General features: G+C 41.7%; 2 protein-coding genes across 2 annotated transcripts in view; both read right to left on the bottom strand.

Moving 5' to 3' along the window:
* Positions 1 to 993: 993 nt before the first annotated feature.
* On the bottom strand, positions 994 to 14,220 carry LOC143287645 (sulfotransferase 1A1-like). The gene is made up of 7 exons (XM_076595772.1): positions 14,167 to 14,220; positions 13,529 to 13,619; positions 9,189 to 9,400; positions 4,532 to 4,855; positions 3,287 to 3,390; positions 2,259 to 2,424; positions 994 to 1,501 (listed from the first exon to the last, which is right to left on the bottom strand). Coding segments are annotated over exons 2-7 (918 nt in total). The 5' UTR covers positions 13,531 to 13,619; positions 14,167 to 14,220; the 3' UTR covers positions 994 to 1,391.
* A 5,068-nt stretch (positions 14,221 to 19,288) lies between these two features.
* The window catches only part of LOC143287206 (uncharacterized), a 41,901-nt gene continuing 36,180 nt past the window's right edge, over positions 19,289 to 25,009 (bottom strand). The window contains exons 3-6 of the mRNA XM_076595152.1: positions 24,143 to 24,178; positions 23,609 to 23,679; positions 19,995 to 20,562; positions 19,289 to 19,339 (exon numbers count right to left, since the gene is read on the bottom strand). Of these exons, the coding sequence (XP_076451267.1) occupies positions 19,289 to 19,339; positions 19,995 to 20,562; positions 23,609 to 23,679; positions 24,143 to 24,178 (726 nt within the window). The remainder of the gene's footprint in view (positions 19,340 to 19,994; positions 20,563 to 23,608; positions 23,680 to 24,142; positions 24,179 to 25,009) is intronic.

The raw sequence follows: 25,009 nt of genomic DNA on the forward strand, positions 1-25,009 counted from the left end.
TCACAAACGAACATGCACTCGCGAACGCTCTCACACATAAAAATACATGCTCATATTTCTATGTCAATGCAGTAAATGCATCTTCTTAAAACTACCTTTATTTCGATTTTTCTTTTACAAGAAATGATAATGGAATACATGTACAATATTCCGAAGGGATTAAGCTTAAGCAGGCATTGAATACACACAGGCTATGACAATATAACGAACTATCTGGGGTGTCTTTCTTTCTATCGATATATATATATATATACATGTCTGTCAGTCTCTTCCTCTATATAGATATGTGTATATATATATATATATATATATATATATATATATATATATATACATATGTATATGCACATATATTATATATATAGTTATATATGTCTGTCTGTTTATCTATCTGTCTGTATGTCTGCCTGTCTATCATTGCACATTATATACACATCTTTCAAGTAACCAAGTATAAGTCTCATTTTGAAATGGCCTCAGAAAGATCATACCATTCTGGATTGTTTTGCTCTGGGCTTTGAACATCAACTGAAGTTGGAGGAGAACTGCCTGTTCAGGTTTCCTTCTCACTGTCTCCGAAGCGTCACTGACGCACGACTTCTCTGTCAGTGTCGCTTTAAAGCGAAAGTCCCGTGTTTTTTTTTTTTTTTTGCTTTCTCTCCATCTACGGCCCCTAGCTCTGGAATTCTCTGCCTTTTCATGTCAGGCTCTCTGCACTTATCTTTCACGCCTAGCTCCAAAGACTACATGCAGTATTTGTTGTATTTTTTCTTGGCATATTGTTTTTCTTTAGATTTCCTGCAATTTTCATATACATGTAATAGTGCGCACGTGCATGCGCGCGCGCGTGTATGTGTGATTGATGTAAACATCCCACATGCACATTGTGAAAGGAACGTGTACGCACATTCTTCAGCTTTCTCACTCTTGCGTGCACACACACACACGTGCGCGCACAAGGGAGACACACATCTTAATGATTGCAGATAGGTATACTTTCTGTTAAATCAAACTTTGCTTTAATTCAAGTGCCATTTACTCAAATACTAAAAACCGAACCATGAAAACAGTCTCAGATCTCTGGTAACTTAGAAGTTGAATTCAATTCATGAGATCAACTGTCAAATAGAACAAAAATTAAACAGGAAAAGAGAGAGTGTGACACGGCAATACCGTTACCAGACTATAATGCAGTTGTAATTTAGAGGCTGGAGATATATTGGAATCCAGTAGATGGTCAGAGTGTATGTCTCACTGTCACGTTATTCATATATTTACCTATTTATTCACTTTGCAACAGAACTCTGGTTACTACATCTGATCAGTACCACGAAGCATTAAAGCAACAGACACAAAATGAACAGTACTGGAACACCATCTACCGGAAGTGTTTACAGCTCATAGCGGAAGCGGAAGTCACACCCCTCCAGACGTTTCATGGCCTCATCAAAGGCCTCACTCTGAGCAACAGTCAGGTAATTCTTCCAGTCTCCTACCAATCCTGGAACACACAACAGAATATGACATCAGGACCATAGTTACCCGCAGTGTGAACGAATCAAGAATACATGCAATCAGTTGTACGTTGACAATAGGTTAATGTATTTTGCAGTCACTACAACTTCAATTGACAATTAACGCATCTTCAAATGACGACTTTGTTCTTACGTGACAGTCGTATTTTCAAGACAACCCACACACATACACATGAAAAGAAAACACAGTTCTTGTTGTTGTTTTTACATGTAGTTATACTGACGTGGGATGTTGGGAAAATGTCTAACATTCACTCCTCGCGTGCTGCCGTGTTTGGATTCGAACCAAAGACGTCACCCAGAACCATGGGGATGAAAATCCAGTATCTCACCACTCGGCCTCTTACTTTCGTTACGTGATACCCTTCGTCTGAGAGATCTGAACCGGTTTTTACAGTACCAGTCATTCAGGAGAGCCAGTTACAGTTAACACAATAATATATGTGAAAGAAGATCAGATCATGGCACACAAAAAAACTTGAGCGAGACATTCATTCAGAGAAGTCTATACTCACCTGCTTGAAGAAAACGTTTATGTTTCTGGTTAATCACAACAGAGAAATGAAACATTCATCTTCGAACGTCCTTACTTCATTATGATTATTATGTGGTTTCACAGTCGATTTTCCAGTCTTTCAATTAGATTCCAAGAATCTGTGACTGTACAGTGAATTTACCTGTTACTATTCGTTCGGAGAGAGGTAAGTCATGCTAAATGCTCACCCTTTCTGTAAAGGCAGTCCGTTTTCAGGTGCTGTGGACGCACACGGCTGTTGTCCGCTGCCTGTAGTTTCTGGAAGCTGCAGGCCTCGGCAATGGCAGTGCACAGCTGGGGGTCCGGGTTCACACCCAGGAAGTCACCCAGCTTCTTCACTGTCTGCTCTGGATTCTTTGTTAGAAAGGAAACAATGAATAATGTACTTTGTTTGAATGGAAACAATAAACGTTGTGCTTTGTTTGAACGGAAACATTAAACAGTGTACTTTGTTTGGAACGAAACATCAGTGTCTTTTGAACGAAAACAATAAATATTGTGTTTTGTTTGAAATAAAACAATAAATAGTGTTCTTGTTTGAACGGAAAAATAAGCATTGTGCTTTGTTTGAACGGAAACCATAAACACCGTGCTTTGTTTGAAAGGAAACCATAAACACCGTGCTTTGTTTGAAAGGAAACAAAGACTGCTCGAGACGGGGTGTCTCGGGGAAAGTTGGTGCGAATGGAACGGGTGGGCATGGGGCAGCTTGCCATTGTGTGTAGTTAAAAATAATATGCGTGTGGTATGAAATGTTTAATCTTACTTGGTTTTTTTTGTTGTTGGTTACATACACTTCTTATGTTCTCGGTGGTTGGGTGTTTTGTTTGTTTGTTCTCATTACTATCGTTTGAAAAATAGCATATCTTATTCCACAACTTCCTCGTACAGCAATACATCTTTACTCATCCATTTGGAAATTAAATTGAGTATCCGCAATTTAATTTCCAAATGGATGAATAAAGATGTATTGCATTGTATTGTATTGTATTGTATTGTATTGTTTTGTTTTCCATTTCACGTGAATGATTTAGCATCCATAGCATTAGTCTGGAGTTTTGAAGAGAAATGAGAAAGTTCCCGAGTGTGATAAGTTACAGGGAAAACACAGTTGTCGTTTTTAACGGAGAGAGCCTTTATCAGTGGTGGAGAGAAATACACACACACGCATGCACACACACACACAAACACACACACACACACACACATACAGCACCTCCATCATGTCTTCATAAGGAACACTGAAGACAGGCATATTGGGGTTCTCCTTGAAGAAACAATCCATTTTCTTCATGTAGTCGACATAGGTGCCCAAAGGACCTGCACGGGATGCACACACACACACACCACACACATTCGTAACCAAACACACACACACATACACACACTCGTAACCACACACACACACACACACACCACTCACACACACACATCACACATACATACACATACGTAATCACACACACACACACACACACACGTAACCGTTTTACGTGTTTGGCCGTCCGATTTTTTTACCATGTGAATGAATGTGGGTCTTTTTGTTCATGTGTGTGTGTGTGTGTGTGTGTGTGTGTGTGTGCGTGGTGTGTGTGTGTGTGTGTGTGTGTGTGCGTGGTGTGTGTGTGTGTGTGTGTGTGTGTGTGTGTGTGCGCGCGCAAAAGTAAAGTGTTCTTGAAGTCAACTCGAAGAATTATAATTATACCCATTACTCTCTGGGCAAATGCCTGAGAACCACTGTGCTGCAATCGAAGAGTATAATCCCCACAATTAAGTAGTTCATGAATATCACACGAATGAATCCAGAGTCATGCTTTTAATAACATTATCTATAAAACTTCTAGTGACTGAACCACCTTCTTGTGTATACGGGTGCAGAAGATCAACTATGCACGTTAATTAAAGATACTGTAATCGATGTCAGCGTTCGGTGGGTTATAGGGGCAACAGCGAACTCAGTATGGGTGCGTACATCAATGGGGTAAAATAAAATCGAACGCCCATGGAAGTGAAAAGGTTAATGTGTGCGTGTGCGTGTGCGTCTGTATGAGTGTGTGTGTGTGTGTGTGTGTGACTAAAGGGTGACTGAATGACACAGGAAGTGAATGATGATCGCCCGAAGGCGGCTCTCTGTCGGCTTTACCCAGGCAGTCAGTCCAGTCTCCTGTATGAATGACAGGGTCATGTTTGTCAAGAGCACAGAGCTTGTCCCTGACCGAGGATAGGCGCTCAATGTATAAAGTATCCATGTCATCATAATATCACGTGTGGCATCGGAGCTCCCAGTGTACACTCCAAATATAATATCTCTCTTTTCTTTTTCGGTAATTTGCACACTCTGTAAACCAACGTGTGTGTGTGTGTGTGTGTGTGTGTGTGTGTGTGTGTGCAGACGGTGCGCAGTTATAATTTCATCCCACAACATTCGTCTTTCTGAACACTGACCAGTACAAACCCTTACCCCATTTCTCGGAATTAAAATAGCGTAGATATTCTTCAATGGTGCCCTTGAAGTCGAAGCCCTTCCTCCGCTGAACAAAATGGTACAGCGACATAAAAACGTCCTTGACATTGCGGTACACGAAGATGACCTTGACCTTTTTGTCCTTGACCTGGCTGGGCAGGAAGTGGACGGGCAGGTGGGTGTTGAGGAGGCGCGGGGAGGGGAGGCTCTGGAGGTCCTCCAGGGGAGTGCCTTCCAGCATGGAGTGCTCCTTGGTTCGGTGTCCGTGCTCCGCTCTGCCCGCCAGCAGCATGGATCCCACCTCCCACAGCCAGTGGGTTCCTGCACACACACACACACACACACGTGTATGCACGCGCGCGCGCACACACACACACACACAAACACACACATTCAAGATGGCGAAAACAGTCAACAGCTGAAATGCAGAGCTGCTGAAATCGTAACACCTCTACAAGAATGACGAGAACAAGGAGCTTGGGGGGCCGACTGGACATTCAAGCACCAAAAGAGAAAATCAAACCTCCAAAAGAAACTTCAAAACCATCTGCTTTGAACAGAACTGCTGCAGAACTTTCTGCCCAAAATTTTTGTACTGTGGCACTTCAGAGCAGTACAGATGCTCCTTCTTTGTCAAGACCATCGAAGAATGGAACCACCTGGAAGAAACAACAGTCCAGGCCAGTACTGTCGCCGCATTTACAGCAGCGGTGGGCAGTTCTGCAGCCCCCCACTAAAAACTCATACTGCACATTAGTTAGTCAGGCTAGGTAGGAGGGGAAAGGATGGGGGTGGGGACCTTTTGTTTTTTGTCGTTTGATTTTGTGGGCTTGGCACTACCTTCTGTAGGGTCAGGGCCAGCAATGTACAGGCTTGCCTGTATGTGCAAAGCGAAAAGCAGTAGCGATTCCGCAGCTCCACACCTAACTGGTCCTTAAAAGTTGTTTTGTTGTTGTTGTTTTTTGTTTGTTTGGGTTTTTTTTGTTTGTTTTTTTTTGTGTTGTTGTTGTTGTTAAATGCTGCGCTCTCCCTGTTTTTTCGTCGCAATATAATCAAAATTGGTTCGGCGACGTACAGATCCAGATCCAATTCCAGCTGGCAACACAAAAGAAAATGTCAAGGTCAACACAGCTGACAATGAAAACAGAACTGAGGCCAGCAAGACAGTAAGTGATCTGCACCATCTCACTGACACTATCGTAAGTTTATGCAGAAGGATCACTGATTTAGAAAAAGCGGTCAGTGACCAAAAAAGAAATAATTTGCACCCTAAAAAATTCATAGTACAAAAATGACACCGCTGACAGTTCCACACAGACAGACAGTTCCATTTCAAACAACATGGAGATCTATGCTGACATTGTTAAAACCACCAAACCTGCTCCTGTCACTCCAGTCAAGACTACCACACAAGCTGCAAGTGCGCATCAAACAAAATACAAAGGAACATCTCAAAAAGATAACGCAAAAGAAAAAAAATAAAGAAAAAAGGGCACAAAACAATGACGTCACTTTGCATCAAGACGTCAAACTGCACTCTTCGAAAAATAGATTCAAAAAGGTCCATGAAGAAGATGAGGAAATATATCAAGATCTTCCTGAAGTTGTATTTCCACATGACTCGGTTATGAGCGGGGTAAACGCAAAGAGGCTTGGCCGTTCTTGCGGCTTTCATGTAATCTAACGCAAAACTAATACAATCGACGACCTGGAACCGACACTAAAACAACCTCAAAGACAGAGAAATCTGTGGACGCTGTTGTGGTCCATTGCTGGCTGAACGATATCAAAACATCTGACCCAAGAGACAACAGCAAATCATTCGTAAAATCCATTCAAAGATTCTCTGCTGAACATCCAAAAACAAAGATAATCATAAGCAAGATCACATCAGTTAGAAACCCCGAAATAGAAGTGAAAAGAAATCTATTTAATGCACTTACCTCCACAGAACTATTCAATTGCAAAAACGTGTCCTTTGTTGACCACAATAACTAAACACCAGGTCACTCAAAGATGGCATACATCCGAGTGTCAGAGGAGCAAGTGTGCTTGCAGGGAACGTGGGCAGACAAGTCCGCCAGCCTTTCTGGAAAAAGCCAAAGAGAACCGGCAGACGTCATCCACCTGTCAACCGTCGTCCACGGAGATTCCGTGCCTGCACTGTATATCCCCCTTTCACCAAGGAGAGTACATGGCTGCACCCATATAATGTTTTGAATGACTGGAGTTAGATCTCTTCAGAAATGTGACAATGACTTGTAGAATTGACCACAATTTCAGCAAATTCAAGATCCGACTGTTTCTAGTTGTGAATATTCCATACTGTAATTCATCTTGAAGACTATTTTATCCAGTGTAATTTCATACTGTAAACTCCAACCCCTATTAAGTCTTAAGAGTTAAGGTTTTGTAACCCCTTCACTCACCCACCCACCCCCAAAAAGTTCTAATCTTAGTGTCAAACTTTAAAATCATTTGTTGTTTTTTTTTTCGCTGATCATTCATCTAGTAGAAAAGCAAATAGTTTATAAACTACGGTCTTTGATTTATTCATATATTATAAATAACATTCTATTTCTGTTTGACAGGAAAGATCGTTAGTAATGAAAAAACAAACGCGATTACAAATTAGGCTACTCCAGTGGAACTGCAGATCTATTCTACCTAACCTGGCATATCTGAAACCTTTTCTAGCATCAAGTAAGTGTGATGTTTTAATTTTGCAGTCACTTAATATCAGTGCATGTAAGCTTCCCAAACTTTCAAATCATTATTTTCCACCAGTATATGAAACCGGGAACGAGGGCAAGAAGATAAGTACTGCTATTTTTTTATATACTTAGAGAATAACAGTATAATCCATGTGAGTCTCCAGTTTCAAAATCTACTGCAGCCTTTGACATACGCTCTTGTGCAGCTACAGTAAAATTTAGCAACAAGCTAGTTCTTAACGTACTTTCCATTTACCTTCCGAAAGGTCCAAAGGATCGAAATACTGAGTAGCTTAGAACATTAAAAGAACAACAGCCTGGTGAATGGGTAATAACGGGTGATTCCAATGCCCACGCTCCATTCTGGGAAAAGGACTGTAAAACTGTGACAAGCAATCGGTTAATAGAAAATATCACTGACAGCCCCTTTTATCTTATGAATGATGGTAGTGTTACTAGAATTCCTGACGTCTCTAAACACAGTCCAACAGCGATTGACCTGACACTAATATCTCCAGAGCTAGTCCCATCATGTACCTGGGAAACACATAAAGACACATTCGGAAGTGACCATGTGCCTATCATCATTACAATAGCTGATGATGATAACCAGCCTGATAATAACGTCGACATAATTCCAAAATATAACCAAAAAAATGCAAATTGGGGTGTTTATTTCAAAACATTCTTACTTCTCACGATTTTGAAGAACTTGAGAATGAGAGTGTAAATGTAATCTATTCAAATTTTACAGAAGCTGTGTTATCAGCAACTGATATGTCGATCCCAAAAGTAAAGTTATTGAGACAAATCATTTGGTACATTGAGGATTAAAGGGACTGAGGTCAGTTTTTGTTGGGCGCCTTCTCATGTGGGCATTCATGGCAATGAAACTGCTTATAAAGCAGCTAAAACAGGAGCACAAGATTCAGAAAAATTGACAAAAATAATGTCCGTCTTTCCGTAAAAGAGGCATACACTTTGTTAGAAAAATCAGCAATGGGTCGATTTCATAACCGATGGAAGGAAAAGTTTTTTTTTAAACATAAAGGGACATTATTCCCCAAGAATATTATTAAAGAAAAGATATCGAATCCACCAACTTGCTATACAAGATTAATAACCTCTACTTTCTTCTGAATAAAATTTGATGCGCTGAAGACAAAGTATAGTAAAAATGTTACATGCATCTGTGGTAAGCAGTTCAGCTTGCATCATTGTTTCACCGTCAGCAGTTACGTACCTTCTTGCCCAAGTATTTCAAAGAGATTAACTATTTCTGTAGATAAACTTTCACAGGCATTAGTTCATAGCCCTATTTCTATATCCTTTTAATGTATTTCAGAATTACATTAATGGTCTCTAATTATTGTTATCATTATTGATTTATTAATACTGTTAAATGTAATTGTATGTTAGTTATGCATTTGTTTGGTAGTTTTCTACCTTTTCTGTTTTCCTCTTCCCTCTCCCCTTGTTGTCTCTGTCCTTCAGTTCTGTTTCAACCGTTCTGCATCATGTTTCCCTTTGTCTTCCTCATATTTCCATATAGCGTTCAACGTAGGGCTGTCTTGGACATATATCTGGTGGTATTCTAAACATGTGTGCTATCCGGTGCCTTCTCCTTCGCTCGATCTTACTCATTATGTCTGGCATGGAGAATTGTTTCTGTCAGTGAATGATTTAGACGGCGTAAGGGCCAAAATGTTTCAGACAATGTTCTGGAATGTTTTTAGGTCTATGTGTTGGTGATATTGGTAACTGTCTCTGGGGAAAAAAAGCACGCAGAATGTTTACACACCCTTTCAACTCTTTAATCTATGACTTATCTTCATCACCATAATCGTCATTTATTATGAACATTATTGCAGACGTATGCCCCCACCCCACTCTCTCCACCCCCTCCTCCACTCTCTCCGTCTTTCCACTGACAGCGCTACCTGATCTGGGATAGGCACAGAGAAGGACGTCGTCCTCCTTCAGCCCCAGAGAACGCACGCCCTGCAGGTGTTCCTTCATGGGCCGGTTGGTCTGGAAGTGTCTGGGTAATGTGACGTCGTCCACGGTGATGAACCTTTCTTCCATGCCTTCCGGTAACCCGGGAAGTTCTGAGGCAGCACCGTCACCGTCCTGGCTCGTCTTCAAAGCATCCCTGCAGTTCAGGGTCACCGCATGAACGTCATACACACACACACACATGCACAAATGCACACGCACGCACACACACACATACACACACACATGCACACGCATGCACGCACACAGACACATACACACACAGGCTCATAATCGTAGTTCACACACAGGCATAATTATACACCATACCCAAACCATCTATCTCTGTTTTTTTTTTTTTTGTTTTTGTTGTTGTTGTTTTTTTGTTTTTTTTTAGTTCATTTGCAAAACTAATTTGTTTCTAAGGAAAAGCAAACCAGAGAGAGGGGGAAGGGAGGGAGGGGGGAGGACACGGACATCCTTCAATATTCAACAAGTTGGGATAATGGAATACTCCTAAGGTTACCAACAAGCAGGGGGCGAGGGGAAGGGGAGGAGCGGGGCGAGGGAGGTTGGGGGGGGGGGGGAGGGGGGGGGGGCTCACTTGCCACAGCCGATCAGAAGTGATGATAGGTTTCATCAAAACACTACCACACTGACGTCCGACCTTCCCCCGGTTACCCCCCCCCCCCCCCCCCCTAGCCACCACCTCTCACCCTCCCCTCCATCCCTATGTGTTCTTCTCTCTCTCTCTCTCTGACACTTATTTCTTAGATTCACTGATAGTATGTTGAGAAAGACGTTGTGTTGTTTATATTACCAATTGTAATGAGACATGTAAAACTGTTATTACCCCCTGTTTATATGGGGCTATGGCCTTAATTGAAGAAACCATCTCTCTCTCTCCACACTCATTCAATATTTATTAAAAAAAAAAAAAAAAAAAAAAAAAAACCACGGTGAAAAAGATGACGATGACAGCCGACAAAAACGAAACGCCCAACGGAGAAGAAGACCCCGGTTTCCACTCAGTGACACGATGATGGAGTCTCCCGTCGGACCGACGGATGAGTAGGCAGGCAGGCTTATCTGTCGGTGTGTGTCCTCATATGGGAGAAGAGGTCGATTCTGGATGCGCAGCACTTCCCACAGGTGTTGCAATGGAAAACGTCTCCAGAAGCTGAGCCCTGCTTCCTTCGCTCACGCTTTTCCTTAATGGCCAGCGTTCTCGTTTTCAAACGTCTTTATGCCACTAGAGCACAGCATCCTCCAGCGAGAGCGGTCAAGGGCATCAGCTTCCCAGGAAGCGATGTCTATGTCACAGGCTTGAGGTTTGTCTTCAAGGTGTCCTTGAAGCGCTTGCACGGTCTTCCAAGTTCGCGGGTCTCAAACCTCCAGGTCCTAGAGAGGAGCGGCCTGCCCCGCATCGAAAGCCTGCTGATCCAGTGGACAGGACACGTCCGCATGACAGACAGCAGGATCCTGAAGATGGTTTTGTATGGCCAGCTGAAGGAAGGCCACCGCGAACTGAGTGACACGCATGCATATAACGACAGGTATGCAGGAAAACACACTGTGTTCCCATATGCTGCCAACAAAATGAACAAGAGAGGCAAGGCCTTCAAGACTCACTTGTGATACACTTAAAAAAAAAAGAAAAGAAAAAAAGCTAATCGTTAAAATGTGTTCTGTATTTGTTATTATAAAGCTTCGCGTTTAAAAAAAAAAAAAGAAAAAAAAAAGAAGTCCTAACCAGATTCGGACTCCGCGTGTTCGAGTGAGAAGAAACTGTCTTATCCATTACACTATCGTGGCTCCTTAACCGACGTTCTAAAATTTAACATTTGAACATACTTTTTTAAAGGGCGATAAATCAATTGCGGTGGTGGTGGTGTGTGTCCATCCAGATCGATGATGACCATCGTTGCCATCCAGCTTGTGGATGGGGAGGAGGGTGGTGGTGGTGCTCATGACTCGATCTGTGAATGCGCAGATGGCTGAAAAGTCCAATCTGCGCACGAAATGTTCGCTGACAGTTGGGGCAGACAAAGGCCCCTGGCATATCATTGTCAGGGAGCTTGTTTGCCCGTGACTTTCTGGCCTGCCTCTTCTGAACAGCTGCAGCAGTCCTGTTGGCCTCGCACAACTTGGCACCTTTGTGCACAGCAGCGCGCCATTTGTCACGGTCCACTGCAGATTCCTCCCAGGAGTCAGGGTTGATATCAAACGCTTTCAGAGAGACTTTCAGAGTATCTCTGAAGCGCTTCTTCTGACCTCTGTGTGATCTCTTCCCTTGTTGCAGCTCGCCATAGAAGAGCCTTTTGGGCAGCCGATGGTCTGGCAAGCGCGCCACGTGTCCAGCCCAACGAAGCTGGGACTGCATCAGGATGGTGAAGATGCTGGGAAGGGTGGCTTTTGCAAGCACCTCCGTATCTGGGGTCCTGTCTTGCCACTTGATGTTCAGTAGCTTCCTGAGGCATGTTGTGTGGAAGTGGTTCAGCTTCTTGGCGTGTCGTTGGTACACTGTCCAAGTTTCACAGGCGTACAGTAGTGTGGGGGAGAACTACTGCTCTGCAGACCTTTAGCTTGGTCTCAAGACCAATGCCTCTTCTGTTCCAGACATTTGCACAGAGTCTACCAAAGGTTGCGCTTGCTCTTGCAATCCTGACGTTCACTTCATCGTCGATGGTCGCATTTCGTGACAGTGTGCTGCCTAGGTATGTGAACCGCTCCACCGCACTGAGTCTCTGACCGTTGACTGTGATGTTGGGCCCAACGTGGGGTTTCCCTGGGGCTGGCTGATGGAGAACTTCAGTTTTCCTCGTGCTGATGGTAAGGCCGAAGTTCCTGCTGGCAGTGGCATACTTTTTTAAAGGGCGATAAATCAATTGCGGTATTTGCAGTGAGAACACTGTTTAAATCATATTATTCTGGTGTATCTTGGGCATTCAAAAAAACTTTAAGGGCAATAAAAAATTCTTTTTAATGGCTATCGCCGCAATCACACTGCAACATTTAGCCGTTTTCACTAGATCTGGATAGATGTACAAGTTTAGTTACACCCGCCAGGATTCAATTTCTCTGTTATGTTCATTCTAGTTTTATAGTTTTAAAGTTGATATGAAAATTTAGTATTTTGTTAAACTAATAACATGTAGAGCCAAGTACAAGTACTTCTAAACGTCGTAAGAAGTGAAAAGGACTTCATTTTGAGAAAAGTCAAGACTGGAAATTTTTTCGTTTCATCGTGATCAGTTCAAGGGTATTAACTCGCATGGTTTACAATTTTTAACTGTGAATTCCGACTGATTCTGTGGATATTTTTATGGCAGTTTGGGGCATAATCCAGTAAGTGATGAGGCGTTCACAAATCTTTCTCTGAATAATTAACGGTCTCCTTCTCCAACTTTCCATCACATGTTATCGTGTATTGTCCATTGAATATAGGATTGAACGGGCAAGTCAACAACTTGAAACAAAATGGCGTCGTTCGCGTTCGCGAAGAATAAGAGCACGCGCTTTGAATGTGTATAAATATGTGTACGCAACTGATTTTTGTCCATGACCTTCAGGGCTCAGCCAACAGATCTGTAAAGTCCACTCGTCGTATTGATTTTAGTATTTTCCGAAAAAGACCACTTGGGTGAATGAACATAGTGAAAGCCCTGTACACTGAGAGTAAAACACACAAGCTTTTTATGTATTGAGTATAATTTCAAAATGTAATATTTAAGATGAGAAAGATCAGTTTAAAGCAAACTAAGTCCCCTAGCATTAATTACAGAGTAATTTCCCTTTTTTACTATCTGCACCAAAACGTTTCCAAATAAATAAAACTTCCATGCTTAGCAAAAGAAGTTCCTGTTTGAACAAAAAATGATAATAATGACTGCTCTTGTTGTTGTGTCGAATATCAGATCAAAGTGCCAAGTTTAGATAATACCAAAAAAAAAAAAAAAAAAAAAAAAAAAAAAAAATATATATATATATATATAACAGTAAATGCAGTTTGCATATAATTAGGCTTCTTTCTTTTTTTTTCTTCTTTTTTTGTGTGCCCATCCCAGAGGTGCAATATTGTTTTAAACAAGATCAAAGAACTGAATTTTTCCTATTTTTATGCCTAATTTGGTGTCAACTGACAAAGTATTTGCAGAGAAAATGTCAATGTTAAAGTTTACCACGGACACACACACGCACACACACACACAGACAACCGAACACCGGGTTAAAACATAGACTCACTTTGTTTACACAAGTGAGTAAAAAATGGAGACTCTCTTACATGGTCAGACGTGTTGTTCGACGTGTCAAACTCGTTCCACAACCACCTGGGGTGTTCCTGTTCCTGCTTGGAAAGGACCCTGTCTGTTGGCCTGGACCAAGAACAGTATCAGTATCAGTATCAGTAGCTCAAGGAGGCGTCACTGCGTTCGGTCAAATCCATATATGCTACACCACATCTGCCATGCAGATGTCTGACCAGCAGCGTAACCCAACGCACTTAGTCAGGCCTTGAAAAAAAAAGGGGGGGCGGGGGTGGTGGTGGTGGTGAATAAACAATAGATAAATACATTAAAAAAACTACTACCACTACTAATAATATGTATAAGGCGCAAAAACAACAATAATAATAATAAATAAAATAAAAATAAATAATAATAAAATAATTAAATAAAGTAAGAAATAACAAACATTTACAGCAAATAAATTAAAAAAAAGATTAAAAAGAAAAAGAAAAGATAAACACATAGAAATACTACTACTACTACTACTACTATTAATATTTAAAAGGACAGGTATAGCTCACTCCTCAGAGTCGACACCTACACTGAAGCAGAAAAAACAACAACACACACACAACTATCGTATCAGTCGATATGCTACGAAGTCAGTTCCCGTTCAAGGTCCATGTTTTGTTACCTGATCGGCAGTTTCCCGTGGACTGCGTGCGCTGAAACTGCGTTCGACGAACCCGGTTTTACAGGCCAGACGCTACCCTGTCCCCCGTACAAAGTGGCCCAGTCCAGAATATGCCTCAGTATAATCTGACCTTATCCAGAATATTCCACGGATATAAACTAACCTCAGCTACTTTACACCCGGGATATACATTGGCCAGTTTATATCCTCTGAGCCATTTTAAACCTCCACTGTTTTTTTTTTTTCTGAAATATATTAATATTTAAAGGGTGTGTGTGAATATTGCCATGAATTACAGCCTTAGAACGTAGGCAAAGAGAACTGTGATGGATTTACTTTACACAACATTTACCCTACCGATGGGCTTTTATTCAGAATGGAAATAGTTCAAAGCAATCAGTGCACTTGTTGCTTGGATAAAACTGATACCCGGGTTATAAACTAGCCATGGGTAGCGTTCGGCCTATAAATGAAACGTTGCAGATGACGGGGTAACGAGTAAAACAAATACAAGTTTTGGAAACAAAATTTTCTCGTTCGAAATGTTTACATCTCTCAAACAGTTCAAATTGGCGATTTGCTGTGTAATAAGTATGTATGTTATTGATTTTGCCATTCTATTCTTCCACAGAGAATGAGAGAGAAAGACAGACAGAGAGAGGGACGGACAGACAGAGAGAGGTGGTGGTGGTTGATGTCGAAAGATTGTGTCCCTGACCTATCTGCAATAATGCTAATTTTGCTTCATGACTCACACACACTGCTCGCTTCTGCCTTCACGCACGTTTAGCTGGGAGTCCCACACAGCTAAGAGAGAGAGATAGTGTGTGTGTGTGTGTGTGTGTGTGTGTGTGTAGTGTGTGCATGTGTGTGTGTGTGTGTGTGTGTCTGTGTGTTTATGTCATGTTGTGTGTGTTTGTGAGTGTGTGTGCGTGCAAGTGTTGTGTGCATGTTGTGTATGTGTTGTGTGTGTGTGTTATGTGTGTGTGCACGCGCGCGCGTGTGTTTGTGTGTGTGTGTGTGTGTGTTATGTCTGTGAGCATGCGTGTGTGTTTATGTTGTGTTGTGTGTGTGTGTGTGTGTGTGTGTGTGTGTGTGTGTGTGTGTGTGTTTGCCGGTGTTGTGTGCATGTTGTGCATGTGTTGTGTGTGAGTGTGTGTGTGTGTGTGTCTCTCTTTCTCTCTCTCTCTGTGCGTGTGCTCGTGCGGGTTTGTTATTGCGTAACAGCCATAATGCAGTCCCCTCATACAATACAATACAATACAATACAATACAGTGCAGTGCAGTAGCGTACACAACAGTACACCACAACATGCAGTGTGCAACACAGCACAGGCAATGCACAACACATGACTTTACAGTGCAACAAAACAATGCATTATAAAAAAACAAAACAAAACAAAAAAAAAATAATCAAAATAACCACTGAACAGCACCCACCCTCCAAAGTTTCACCAGCACTGCAGCGGAGTCTTGTTCAGGTAAACGTTCTCCCCAAGCCTGCTCTTTTTGACTGCACCTCACTTGTCTGCCGGGAGACTGGACCCTGACAAATTTAATGTCACGGTTGTTGGTGTGGTGGTGAAGGGTGAGGCGGTGGCTTTTCGCAGCGATGCCTATTTACCGCTGGTGACATACACATGCACACACACTTCTTTCACACACACACACACACGCGTGCGCGCGCGCGCGCACACACGCACTCACGCACGCACGCTCGCACGCACACACACACACACACACATGCTCGCATGCACGCAAGCACGCACGCACACACACACACAACACATACGCAGCACACGCATGCACACACAAATAAACAACGCACACACACACACACACACACACAAAGAATGGTGTTCGCTTGGCAAACGTGACACATTAAAACAGACCCTTTTCGAGATCACTTTCCTATAACCCTAACAGAGCCTCACGGAGACAAGCTGTTTTGGAGTTCACTTTCAATGATACGAAAGGGGTCAAGGACATTGCTCATGGAAGTGACAGTGTTTATACCCTCACGGAAAAATAGATCAGTGGGGTCGCGTTAACCTGTGAAAACTGAAATGGAGAATGCTCCGAAAGTTGTTTTTTGTTGTTGTTGTTGTTGTTTTTCCAACTGACCACTGTCGCAAAATTGAGTGGTGGGCTAGTGATGACGCGTCCACTTAGGATGCCAGAAAGTTTCAGTGTAGGAGATCGACTTCCACATTTGTCAAAATTTTCTCCACCAGAACTACTGAGACCTTGAGTGGTGGTCTGGACGCTAGTCATTCAGATAGAGAGGGGAGAAGCATTTGCTTGATACAAGGCATTTACAAGGTAGGCTGCAGTGTTTTGGCTACAATCTCATCGCTCCCAGAACACTCATTCTCTCCGTCTGTCTATCCTTCTATCTTCCATCTATTGGCGTGTGTGTGTGTGTGTGTGTGTGTGTGTGTGTGTGTGTCTGTGTGTCTATTTAAGTCTGTGTCTGTGTCTGTGTTGTACATAAACTTTGCACCTCAACCGTTTGTTGACCGTTTCAAATCGACTTTTCATCTCCAGTAAGTATCTATCAACCTGGTTTTGTTGTTGTTGTTGTTGTTTGTTGTTTTTTTGTTTGTTTGTTTTTCAGTCCCATGATAACGATTGCGTGAATGCTACTGGCGTTTCGACACTGCTCGGCAGACGTTATCAACAGTGAAGTTGTCTATATTGCAGAGCTGCGAGCTTTCTATCATTCTGAGCAATAAACAGCGACCGTCCACTGCGGCTCCATTTCATTTCTTTGTATATGTGTCTATCTCGAGATGATTCAGCTGTTAAAATTCGGTCAGCACACTGAGGGTTTCTGTAGAGGTAATATATATGGTGTGGTTGTTCTTGATATGACTTTATTTCATCAATGAGGTTCGCGCGCGCATTTGGGTCTTAGTGAGGATATTCGTAGATGATTAAAAGCGTTCTACACCAATATGAAATCCTCAATAGTAGTTAATGGTAAAGTATCTACAAGTATACAGATTGAACAAGGCTGTAGACAGGGAGACCCACTCTCGCCCTATTTGTTTATTTTGTGCGCAGAGATAATGGCTTGCAAAATTCGTCAAGATACAAACATAAAAGGTATTAAGATATGAGAGGTAGAATTTAAGATTAGCCAGTTTGCTGATGATACGTCTTATTTTTTAGAGGGTGACAAAAATCATATGGAGAACTGTTCAAAGAACTAGAAGATTTTGAAACAGTCTCAGGACTCAAATTAAATAACGAAAAAACATGCAATGTATGGCTTGGAAATAAGCGTAATTGTGATACAGTTTATTTATCAAATTTGAAAATGAATTGGAATCCACCACAGTTTAAAATCCTTGGGCTCTGGTTTACTAACGATTTAAGTAATATAACAGATTTAAATATAACTGATAAGTTCAATGAAACAAAAAAACTGTTTAATGTGTGGATAAAAAGACCAATTACACCTCTAGGAAGAGTAGCTGTTCTTAAGTCGATTATCTTGTCAAAATTAATTTACTTATGGATTATGCTTCCAAATCCACCCACAGTGTACAAAACGGGGGTATAAATATTCTACATATTCTATCATTCATAAAAGCTTTAAAACTCACATGGTTGAAAAAATGCTACAATATGTCGTATCGTCCAAAATGGAAAATTATATTATCAAAAGAATGTCCAGAAGTTGAAATGTTACAAGAATATGGTCCAATAGTTCTTACAGTTGGAAGAGGTATAATAAACCCCTTTTGGAAAGATGTGTTTAGTAGCTACACAGAATTTTATGACAAAACTGATATACATGTTAAGTAAGATATCCTGATGGAACCTTTGTTTTTTAATAACAAATTTAAGATTGATGGCAAAGTCTTGTATTTTGAAGACTGGGTCAGAAAAGATGTTTATTATGTGAAAGACATTGTGAAAGGGAATGGACATTTTTTCAATATTCATGAAATCCAAGATAAAATTGAAAATCGAGTCCCAATGTAGAATTCTTCGGTTGTGTTAATTCAGTTAAAAGTTTTTTAAGAGAAAAAAACATAACATTTGAAAACAATGATCACAATGGAATCAGCTTTAATAAAGCATACACTGCAATGATAAAAGCCCCAAGATGAACGAAATGTTTCTGCAAAATAATAATTGGAAAACCAGAAAAGCCAAATACCTGTAAAAATTGGGACTTGATTTTTGAAAACAAGCTTGACTGGAAAAACATTTTTTTTAATACAAAAAAAAAATCCATGAAATAAGGTTGAAATGGTTCCAGATGAAAATTAACTATCATATTCTTGTGACAAATTCGGTTTTGATGAAGATGGGAATACTCCCACATAATATGTGTAATTTTTGTAAGGAAGAAAGAGATACAATTCTGCATTATTTATGGGAATGTAACCATGTACAACATTTTTGGAAGGAGTTTGTGAGATATTTAAAAGAGAAGCGAACCAAAGGGGAGCACCGTACCGCAGAATCCCCCAGCAAATCCTGTTGATCCAGCCTCGTCGATGACCGCTCCAGTCACCCCTGTTTGTGGTGAGGCAAGGCAAGGCAAGGCCAGGCAAAAGGCAAAGCAAGGCAAAAGGCAAGGCGAGGCAAGGCAAGGCAAGGCAAAAGGCAAGGCGAGGCAAGGCAAGGCAAGGTAAGGAAAAAGGCAAGGCAAGGCAAGACAAAGCAAGACAAGACAATTAAAAAGGTTAAGGGCGGTAAGCCAAGGCCAGGCAAGGGAAGGCAAAACTAGGTAAAAAGAAAAGGCAAGGCAAGGCAAGGCGAGGCAAGGCAAGGCAAGGCAAGGCAAGGAGAGCTTCGTCAAAGAGAAGCAAAGTAAGGTTTTGCAAGGCAAGGCAAGTTTATTGCATGTTGCGGATATTTCATGAAAAAAACGTTCGTGCACACACACACACACAAAAAAAGAAGAAAAAAAAAGGATCTGACATCGTCCTTTTCGTTCGCTGATTTCATCAGAAGATGAGCCCTTCAAATGATAGAAATGTATGGCGCTGTTTGTGGAAGACTTCATCCACAGGTTCCTGTAGTAGTTTGTAGTGTGTGTGTGTGTGTGTGTGTGTGTGTGTGTGTGTGTGTGTGTGTGTGTGTGAGAGAGAGAGAGACATCATCAGCACAATTCAAATGGCATTGCTCCCACGTCACTCTCGTTCCGAGTCCTCTGTGTACAACCACACCCGGGTTCAACTTGCTGCAGTCCTGGTGCCAGCAGCCTGCACACCAGAGGAGACCCCGCGCTGACTACTACTATGTCGCTACGGGGATCTTCAGCAGTGTTTGTTCTGATTCATCATATTGCAGGATGATGATGATGATGATGGCAGTTTCTTCGTATCCGAAGATCACTGGGAAGAAGGTCTAGTCCGGGTGAGGCAAGCCTTCTGGTGGCTGTACAGGCCAATCCTGGACTTGCATTGTCGGGAACAGCTGGCGCACGCGAAGGTTGGCTGGTCGCTGGAGGGGTGAACTTGAGATGATGCCTCCTTTCTCCGCTCGCGTTTTTCCCTGGCTGTCTGTGTCCTTTCCTTTTCAAATTTCCTGACAGCTTTCCTGGTGGAAGTTTTCCAGGCAGATCTGTTTGCTGCCAGTGTCTCCCAGCTGTGGTGGTCAATTTCGCTACGTGACATCTGCTGCTTCAGTTGGTCCTTGTAGCGTCTGCATGGAGCTCCAACGCTGCGTTTACCTTCACGCAGTTTGCCGTAGAAGACGGCCTTTGGCATTATGGAGTTGTCCATACGCGCTACATGACCTGCCCAGCGCAGCTGTCGAAGCATCAGCATTGACTCGATGCTTGGGAGATCAGCTTTTTCCAGGACTTCGATGTTGGTGGTATAGTCCTGCCAATTGATGCCCATGATGAAACGTTCGCATCTCTGGTGGAAACGCTCCAGCAGCTTGAAGTGTCTCCTGTAGAGGACCCAAGCTTCAGATCCATACAGCAGGGTACTGATGACGAATGCCCTGTAGACCTGGATTTTGGTCAAGAGTCTTAGGGAGTGGTTTTGCCAAACACGTTTCTGGAGACGTCCAAATGAGCTGCTGGATTTGGACAGACGATGGTCCACATCCTTGGAGATTGTGGCATCGTTGGAAATGATGCTTCCAAGGTAAGTGAAATGTTCCACAGCATTCAGTTGGTGCCCGTCAATGTAGATCTTGGGTGGTGCGTAGGTGCCATGAAGGGGTTCCTGGTACATGACTTCGGTCTTCTTCAGACTAATGGTGAAGCCAAAAGCCCGGGCTGCATCAGCAAAGTGGTTGACGACTAACTGCAGAGATTCCTCAGTATGAGCGAGGAGAGCACAGTCGTCTGCAAACAGCAGCTCCAGGATCAGTTCCTCAGTGGTCTTGGTATGCGCAAGGAGACGACGGAGGTTGAAGATGCTGCCATCAGTTCCACCTACTTAACTGTCATATGTTCATACTCCCCTTTTTGTGGATGCCCCAACCAGGTGTTTTTTATTTTCTTTTTCTTTTCCTGTCTTTCTTTTTGTTTCGGTCTTTCTTTCATGTGGTTTATTGACTCACTTGTGTAAACAAAGTGAGTCTATGTTTTAACCCGGTGTTCGGTTGTGTGTGTGTGTGTGTGTGTGTGTGTGTGTGTGTGTGTGTGTGTGTGTGTGTGTGTGTGTGTGTGTGTGTGTGTGTGTGTGTGTGTGTCTGTGTGTCCGTGGTAAACTTTAACACTGACATTTTCTCTGCAAATACTTTGTCAGTTGACACCAAATTAGGCATAAAAATAGGAAAAATTCAGTTCTTTCCAGTCATCTTGTTTAAAACAATATTGCACCTCTGGGATGGGCACAAAAAAAAAGAAAAAAAAAAAGAAGCCTAATTATATGCAAACTGCATTTACTGTTATATTTATATTTTTTGTATTCTCTAAACTTGGCACTTTGATCTGATATTCTGACCCAACAACAAGAGCAGTCATTATTATCATATAAAAAGCTTGGATTTTTTAAAAAGTGTATCACAAGTGAGTCTTGAAGGCCTTGCCTCTCTTGTTTTCTTTCTTTTCCTTTTTTTTCCCTTTTTTTTCATATATATTCTTTTTTAGTGTGGAATTCTCAATCGTCCTGTTTTCCTACAAATACTTTTTCTCTGTTCCCCACACTTTTCACGTATTTCTGATTTCCAGAAATGATAATCCCAAACCATACATGAAAATATTTGCAAAAGAAAAATGACACGAAATATGCGCACTGAATATTACAGGCAATCTATTACGCGAAGCAACTGGTGATTGATGTAATGTAAAACATTCACTTCTTGTTGTTGCTGTTGTGGTTCTTTTGTTTACCGTTAATTCTTGCCTACTATGTAACATCACTCTGGGTGGCTGTCGTCTTACTCGTGGACAGTTTCAGTGCATTTGTTATGATCATCATGTAAGGGTTTGAAACACATGTTCGGTAGGGATGTGTTTTACGCCCTATTGACTGGCGTCCTCAAGTTGTTCAGATATTGTAAATAATTGATGTGCTCGTATGATGGGTTTTGAGGTTGAGGCATGAATAATTATTTCAGGATTTATATGTACTTTGGTTTGTGATTGTACTGATCTGATGTGTGACATCGTGAATATTTATTATATGATTTATCTGTACTTTGTTTTCTATGTACTGTCCAAACCTTGGAGACGAACGACTGAAAAAAGGCACATTACTCCCTTGTCACGTGTACTCTAAGCTAATGACAAAGTGCCGAAGTGTCGCTAATCTGTTATCTATTAAAAGATGTTGTTTCAATTCTGATTTTTTTTCTTTCAGCCCCTTTGCTAACTGAGGCCAGCGGAAGTGTCCAATCAGCCATTTTGCTACTCGTGTCAGTATAGCGCAAAGCGGCAACTTCATATAATAGCCGAGCGCTCTGCTGGCTATGACGACTGCTTCACGGCAAGCTTTCAGTTGCTCGCGGCGTTAGTAAATCTGACAATCCTGTGTGTGCCTCCACAGCAAGTTTGCGCTATGAGTCCCTGCACTGTTTTCATGAAATAACTTTGGTAAATAAACCACTGGCAGATATCAGTTAAGACACAACATTTGGCATGTCGTGGGGGCAAACATAACACAATTTCATCGAAGATACACGTTTGCAGTTCAGAAACTACCACCAGTTAGCAGACGACTTCTCAACAGACTGACAGCCGGATAGGAGTGTCAGTATGGCGTTCAACTGGCTTCAACTTTCCTGGCCGATGAGCTATCCATCTGTATTTTTTAATGACTGGGTTTGAACACACAGGAAACACCACATGTGACTTTCAGAAATATTTTCCACGACATGTTTCAAATGCTGTAGCATGAAAAACCAAAACCATGTCATGACGTTGTGGCTGATCCAATCTTTCCGTTCAAATGTAAAAAGTATTATTGACGTTTTATCCATAGTTGGGACGGTAGTGGTGGTGGTAGTGTGGATGAATTTCTTTATCGACAATGAGGGGGCGTATTCTTTGAAAAGCACACGTGGCTTTACACTTTGACAAGATAACTTCCTATCTGGTTTTTCGCGTCAGAAAATGCTAACGTCGAGAATGGTATGAACTGAGAGACAGAAAGAAATCTCTCAATAATGAAGACAGATAACCGGATCTGCACTGATGTCATTATCGGCTCAACCATCTAGTTTACGCAATTATTCAGACGCTGCGCTGTCAGCTTCCCCATCGCAGACATTGTGTGGAGTTGCAAGGGCAGAAAATGATGTTCTTGAACAACAGGGTGTTCGTCTCTTTCGTCGAGAGGTGATCCGTGGATAATGGTCTGCTCTGTCACTGTTCACAATGGACGATGTAACGTATCTCCGGTCAAGCTAAAGGGATTGGAATTAATGTTCGCATCGTGTACGCTTCCGTCACACAGACCCGACGACAAAGGTTTTGAAATTGATAATTACTTTCATAAGTGTAGGAATCTCCGGTCAAGCCAAAAGGACTGGATTTATCCTTCAGATCGTATGAATTTCCCCAGGATGGAAACGATAATGATTTAGAATTTAATGATCACTTGCACAAATGTACAATCTCCCGTCAAGCCAAAGAAAATGGGATCATTGTTCTGTTCGCATACACTTCAGTCAGACAGAATCGACGATTGAGGTTTAGAAATTATCAATCAATTGCACAAGCGTACATATCTCCGGTCGAGCCGAATGGAATGGAATTAATGTTCGGATCATATACACTTCCCTCAGATGGAAACGACGACATATCTTCGGCCAAGCCAAATAAAATGGAATCATTGTTCTGTTCGCATACATATAGAATAGACTAAAAAGATTTTGAATTTGATAATCACTTACACAAGTGTACGAGTCTCCAGTCAAGCCGAAGGGAATGGAATTTTCGCTCGGATTGTATACACATCACTCAGATAGAAACGACCATCAAGGTTTTGATTTTTAACAATCACTTGCACAAGTGTACAAATCTCCGGTCAAGCTGAACAGAATGGAATCATTGTCCTGATCACATTCACTTCCGTCACGCAGAATCGGCTACAAGGGTTTCAGAATTGAATAATCACTAGCATAATTGTGCAAATCTGGCGTTTGATACGCCGCCATAGGCGACTTAAGTCGACATTGAGGGGTCATGTTAAAATGACCGATACAACATTGTAACAAAGCTTGACAGCTGCGGTCAGTTTCCTGCACCAGAGAACAATAACTTACCCCCCCCCCCCACCACCTCCACCCCCTCCTCGACCTAGTTTGAAATGAACAAGTCCATTGTATTGTTGTTGTATTTACATGAGATGAAGCCTGTGACTGGGAGCTTCGAAAAATATTCTAAAATTCTAAAGTATTTGGTGCTGTGTTGGTGAACTTGGTGGTGAAAGAGTCAAGAATGGAGGCACAGAATTCTTCAGTTTGCTGGTTTATCTTTTTGTCCGCTCTCTTGTTGGTTTGTTTGTGTTTGTTTTCTGTTTGCATTCTGTTCTTTTGTTGTTTGGCTCACAGACTTCTTTGGCGTGGAGCGGTGGCCTTGCAGATGCTGTGCCCACATCAGAGCTGTAAACACTGAAATCAGTTCACCTGATGACTGGGATGGCTGATTTCCCGCTCTGCTACACCTCGAATGGTGGCCTGGGTGCTAGTCTTTTGGATGAGACAAGAATCCGAAATCTGTTCTTCCTTTCCTATATATTTCGTTGTTTCTTTGCTTGTATGACTTCTTACTGACATACTTCTATTTCTGTTTATTAACTTCTGTGTCTTAAATCAATCCTATGACTCTTATACTGAAATGTACTTCACCCATCTGTTTTCAGTATAATGACTTCCTAAAATTCGCCAGAAATCCATATTCTGACAACAAGACCGGCTCTACTCCATGTGTGATCATGATTACAAAATGATAATAATTATGATGATGGTATGGTAAAGATCCAATTAGTCCATATCCATGCTCAAGAAGCTAAACAAAAACATTCATAAACACACAAAATATATGTACATCAAATACCATCATTATCACCACCACAACCACAATCACACATTTACCATGTGCACACAAGCCTTTTTACGAATTTCAATCAGTCTCTCTTACCCGAAAACTTGATAAGAGAAAACAAAACAAAAACAAACAAACATTGTCAAATTTTTTTTTTTTAAAGAAAAGAAGAAGACATGTTCTGTTTGAAATGTATGATAAACATAATTATAATCAATAAAGCAGCCATTTGCTACGATCTAATTAATGAAGTATCCTTCTGGAAGAGATTCACAGAGAGAGAGAGAGAAACAAACAAACACGTCAATCTGTCAAATATTCCAAACTTTCGGAACGATCAAGTTACTTCCTCAATGGATAAGTCGTTTACAT

Source organism: Babylonia areolata, chromosome 11, assembly GCF_041734735.1.
Source record: "Babylonia areolata isolate BAREFJ2019XMU chromosome 11, ASM4173473v1, whole genome shotgun sequence".
In the NCBI taxonomy this organism is placed as follows: Eukaryota; Metazoa; Mollusca; class Gastropoda; order Neogastropoda; family Buccinidae; genus Babylonia; species Babylonia areolata.

Excerpts from the sequence above, each read along its gene's own strand:
- LOC143287645 (XM_076595772.1), bottom strand. Across the intron at positions 3,391-4,531 it reads TTTTAATTCCGAGAAATGGG|GTCCTTTGGGCACCTATGTC; the intron begins GTAAGGGTTTGT and ends CATCCCGTGCAG. Across the intron at positions 1,502-2,258 it reads GGACTGCCTTTACAGAAAGG|GATTGGTAGGAGACTGGAAG; the intron begins GTGAGCATTTAG and ends TGTGTGTTCCAG.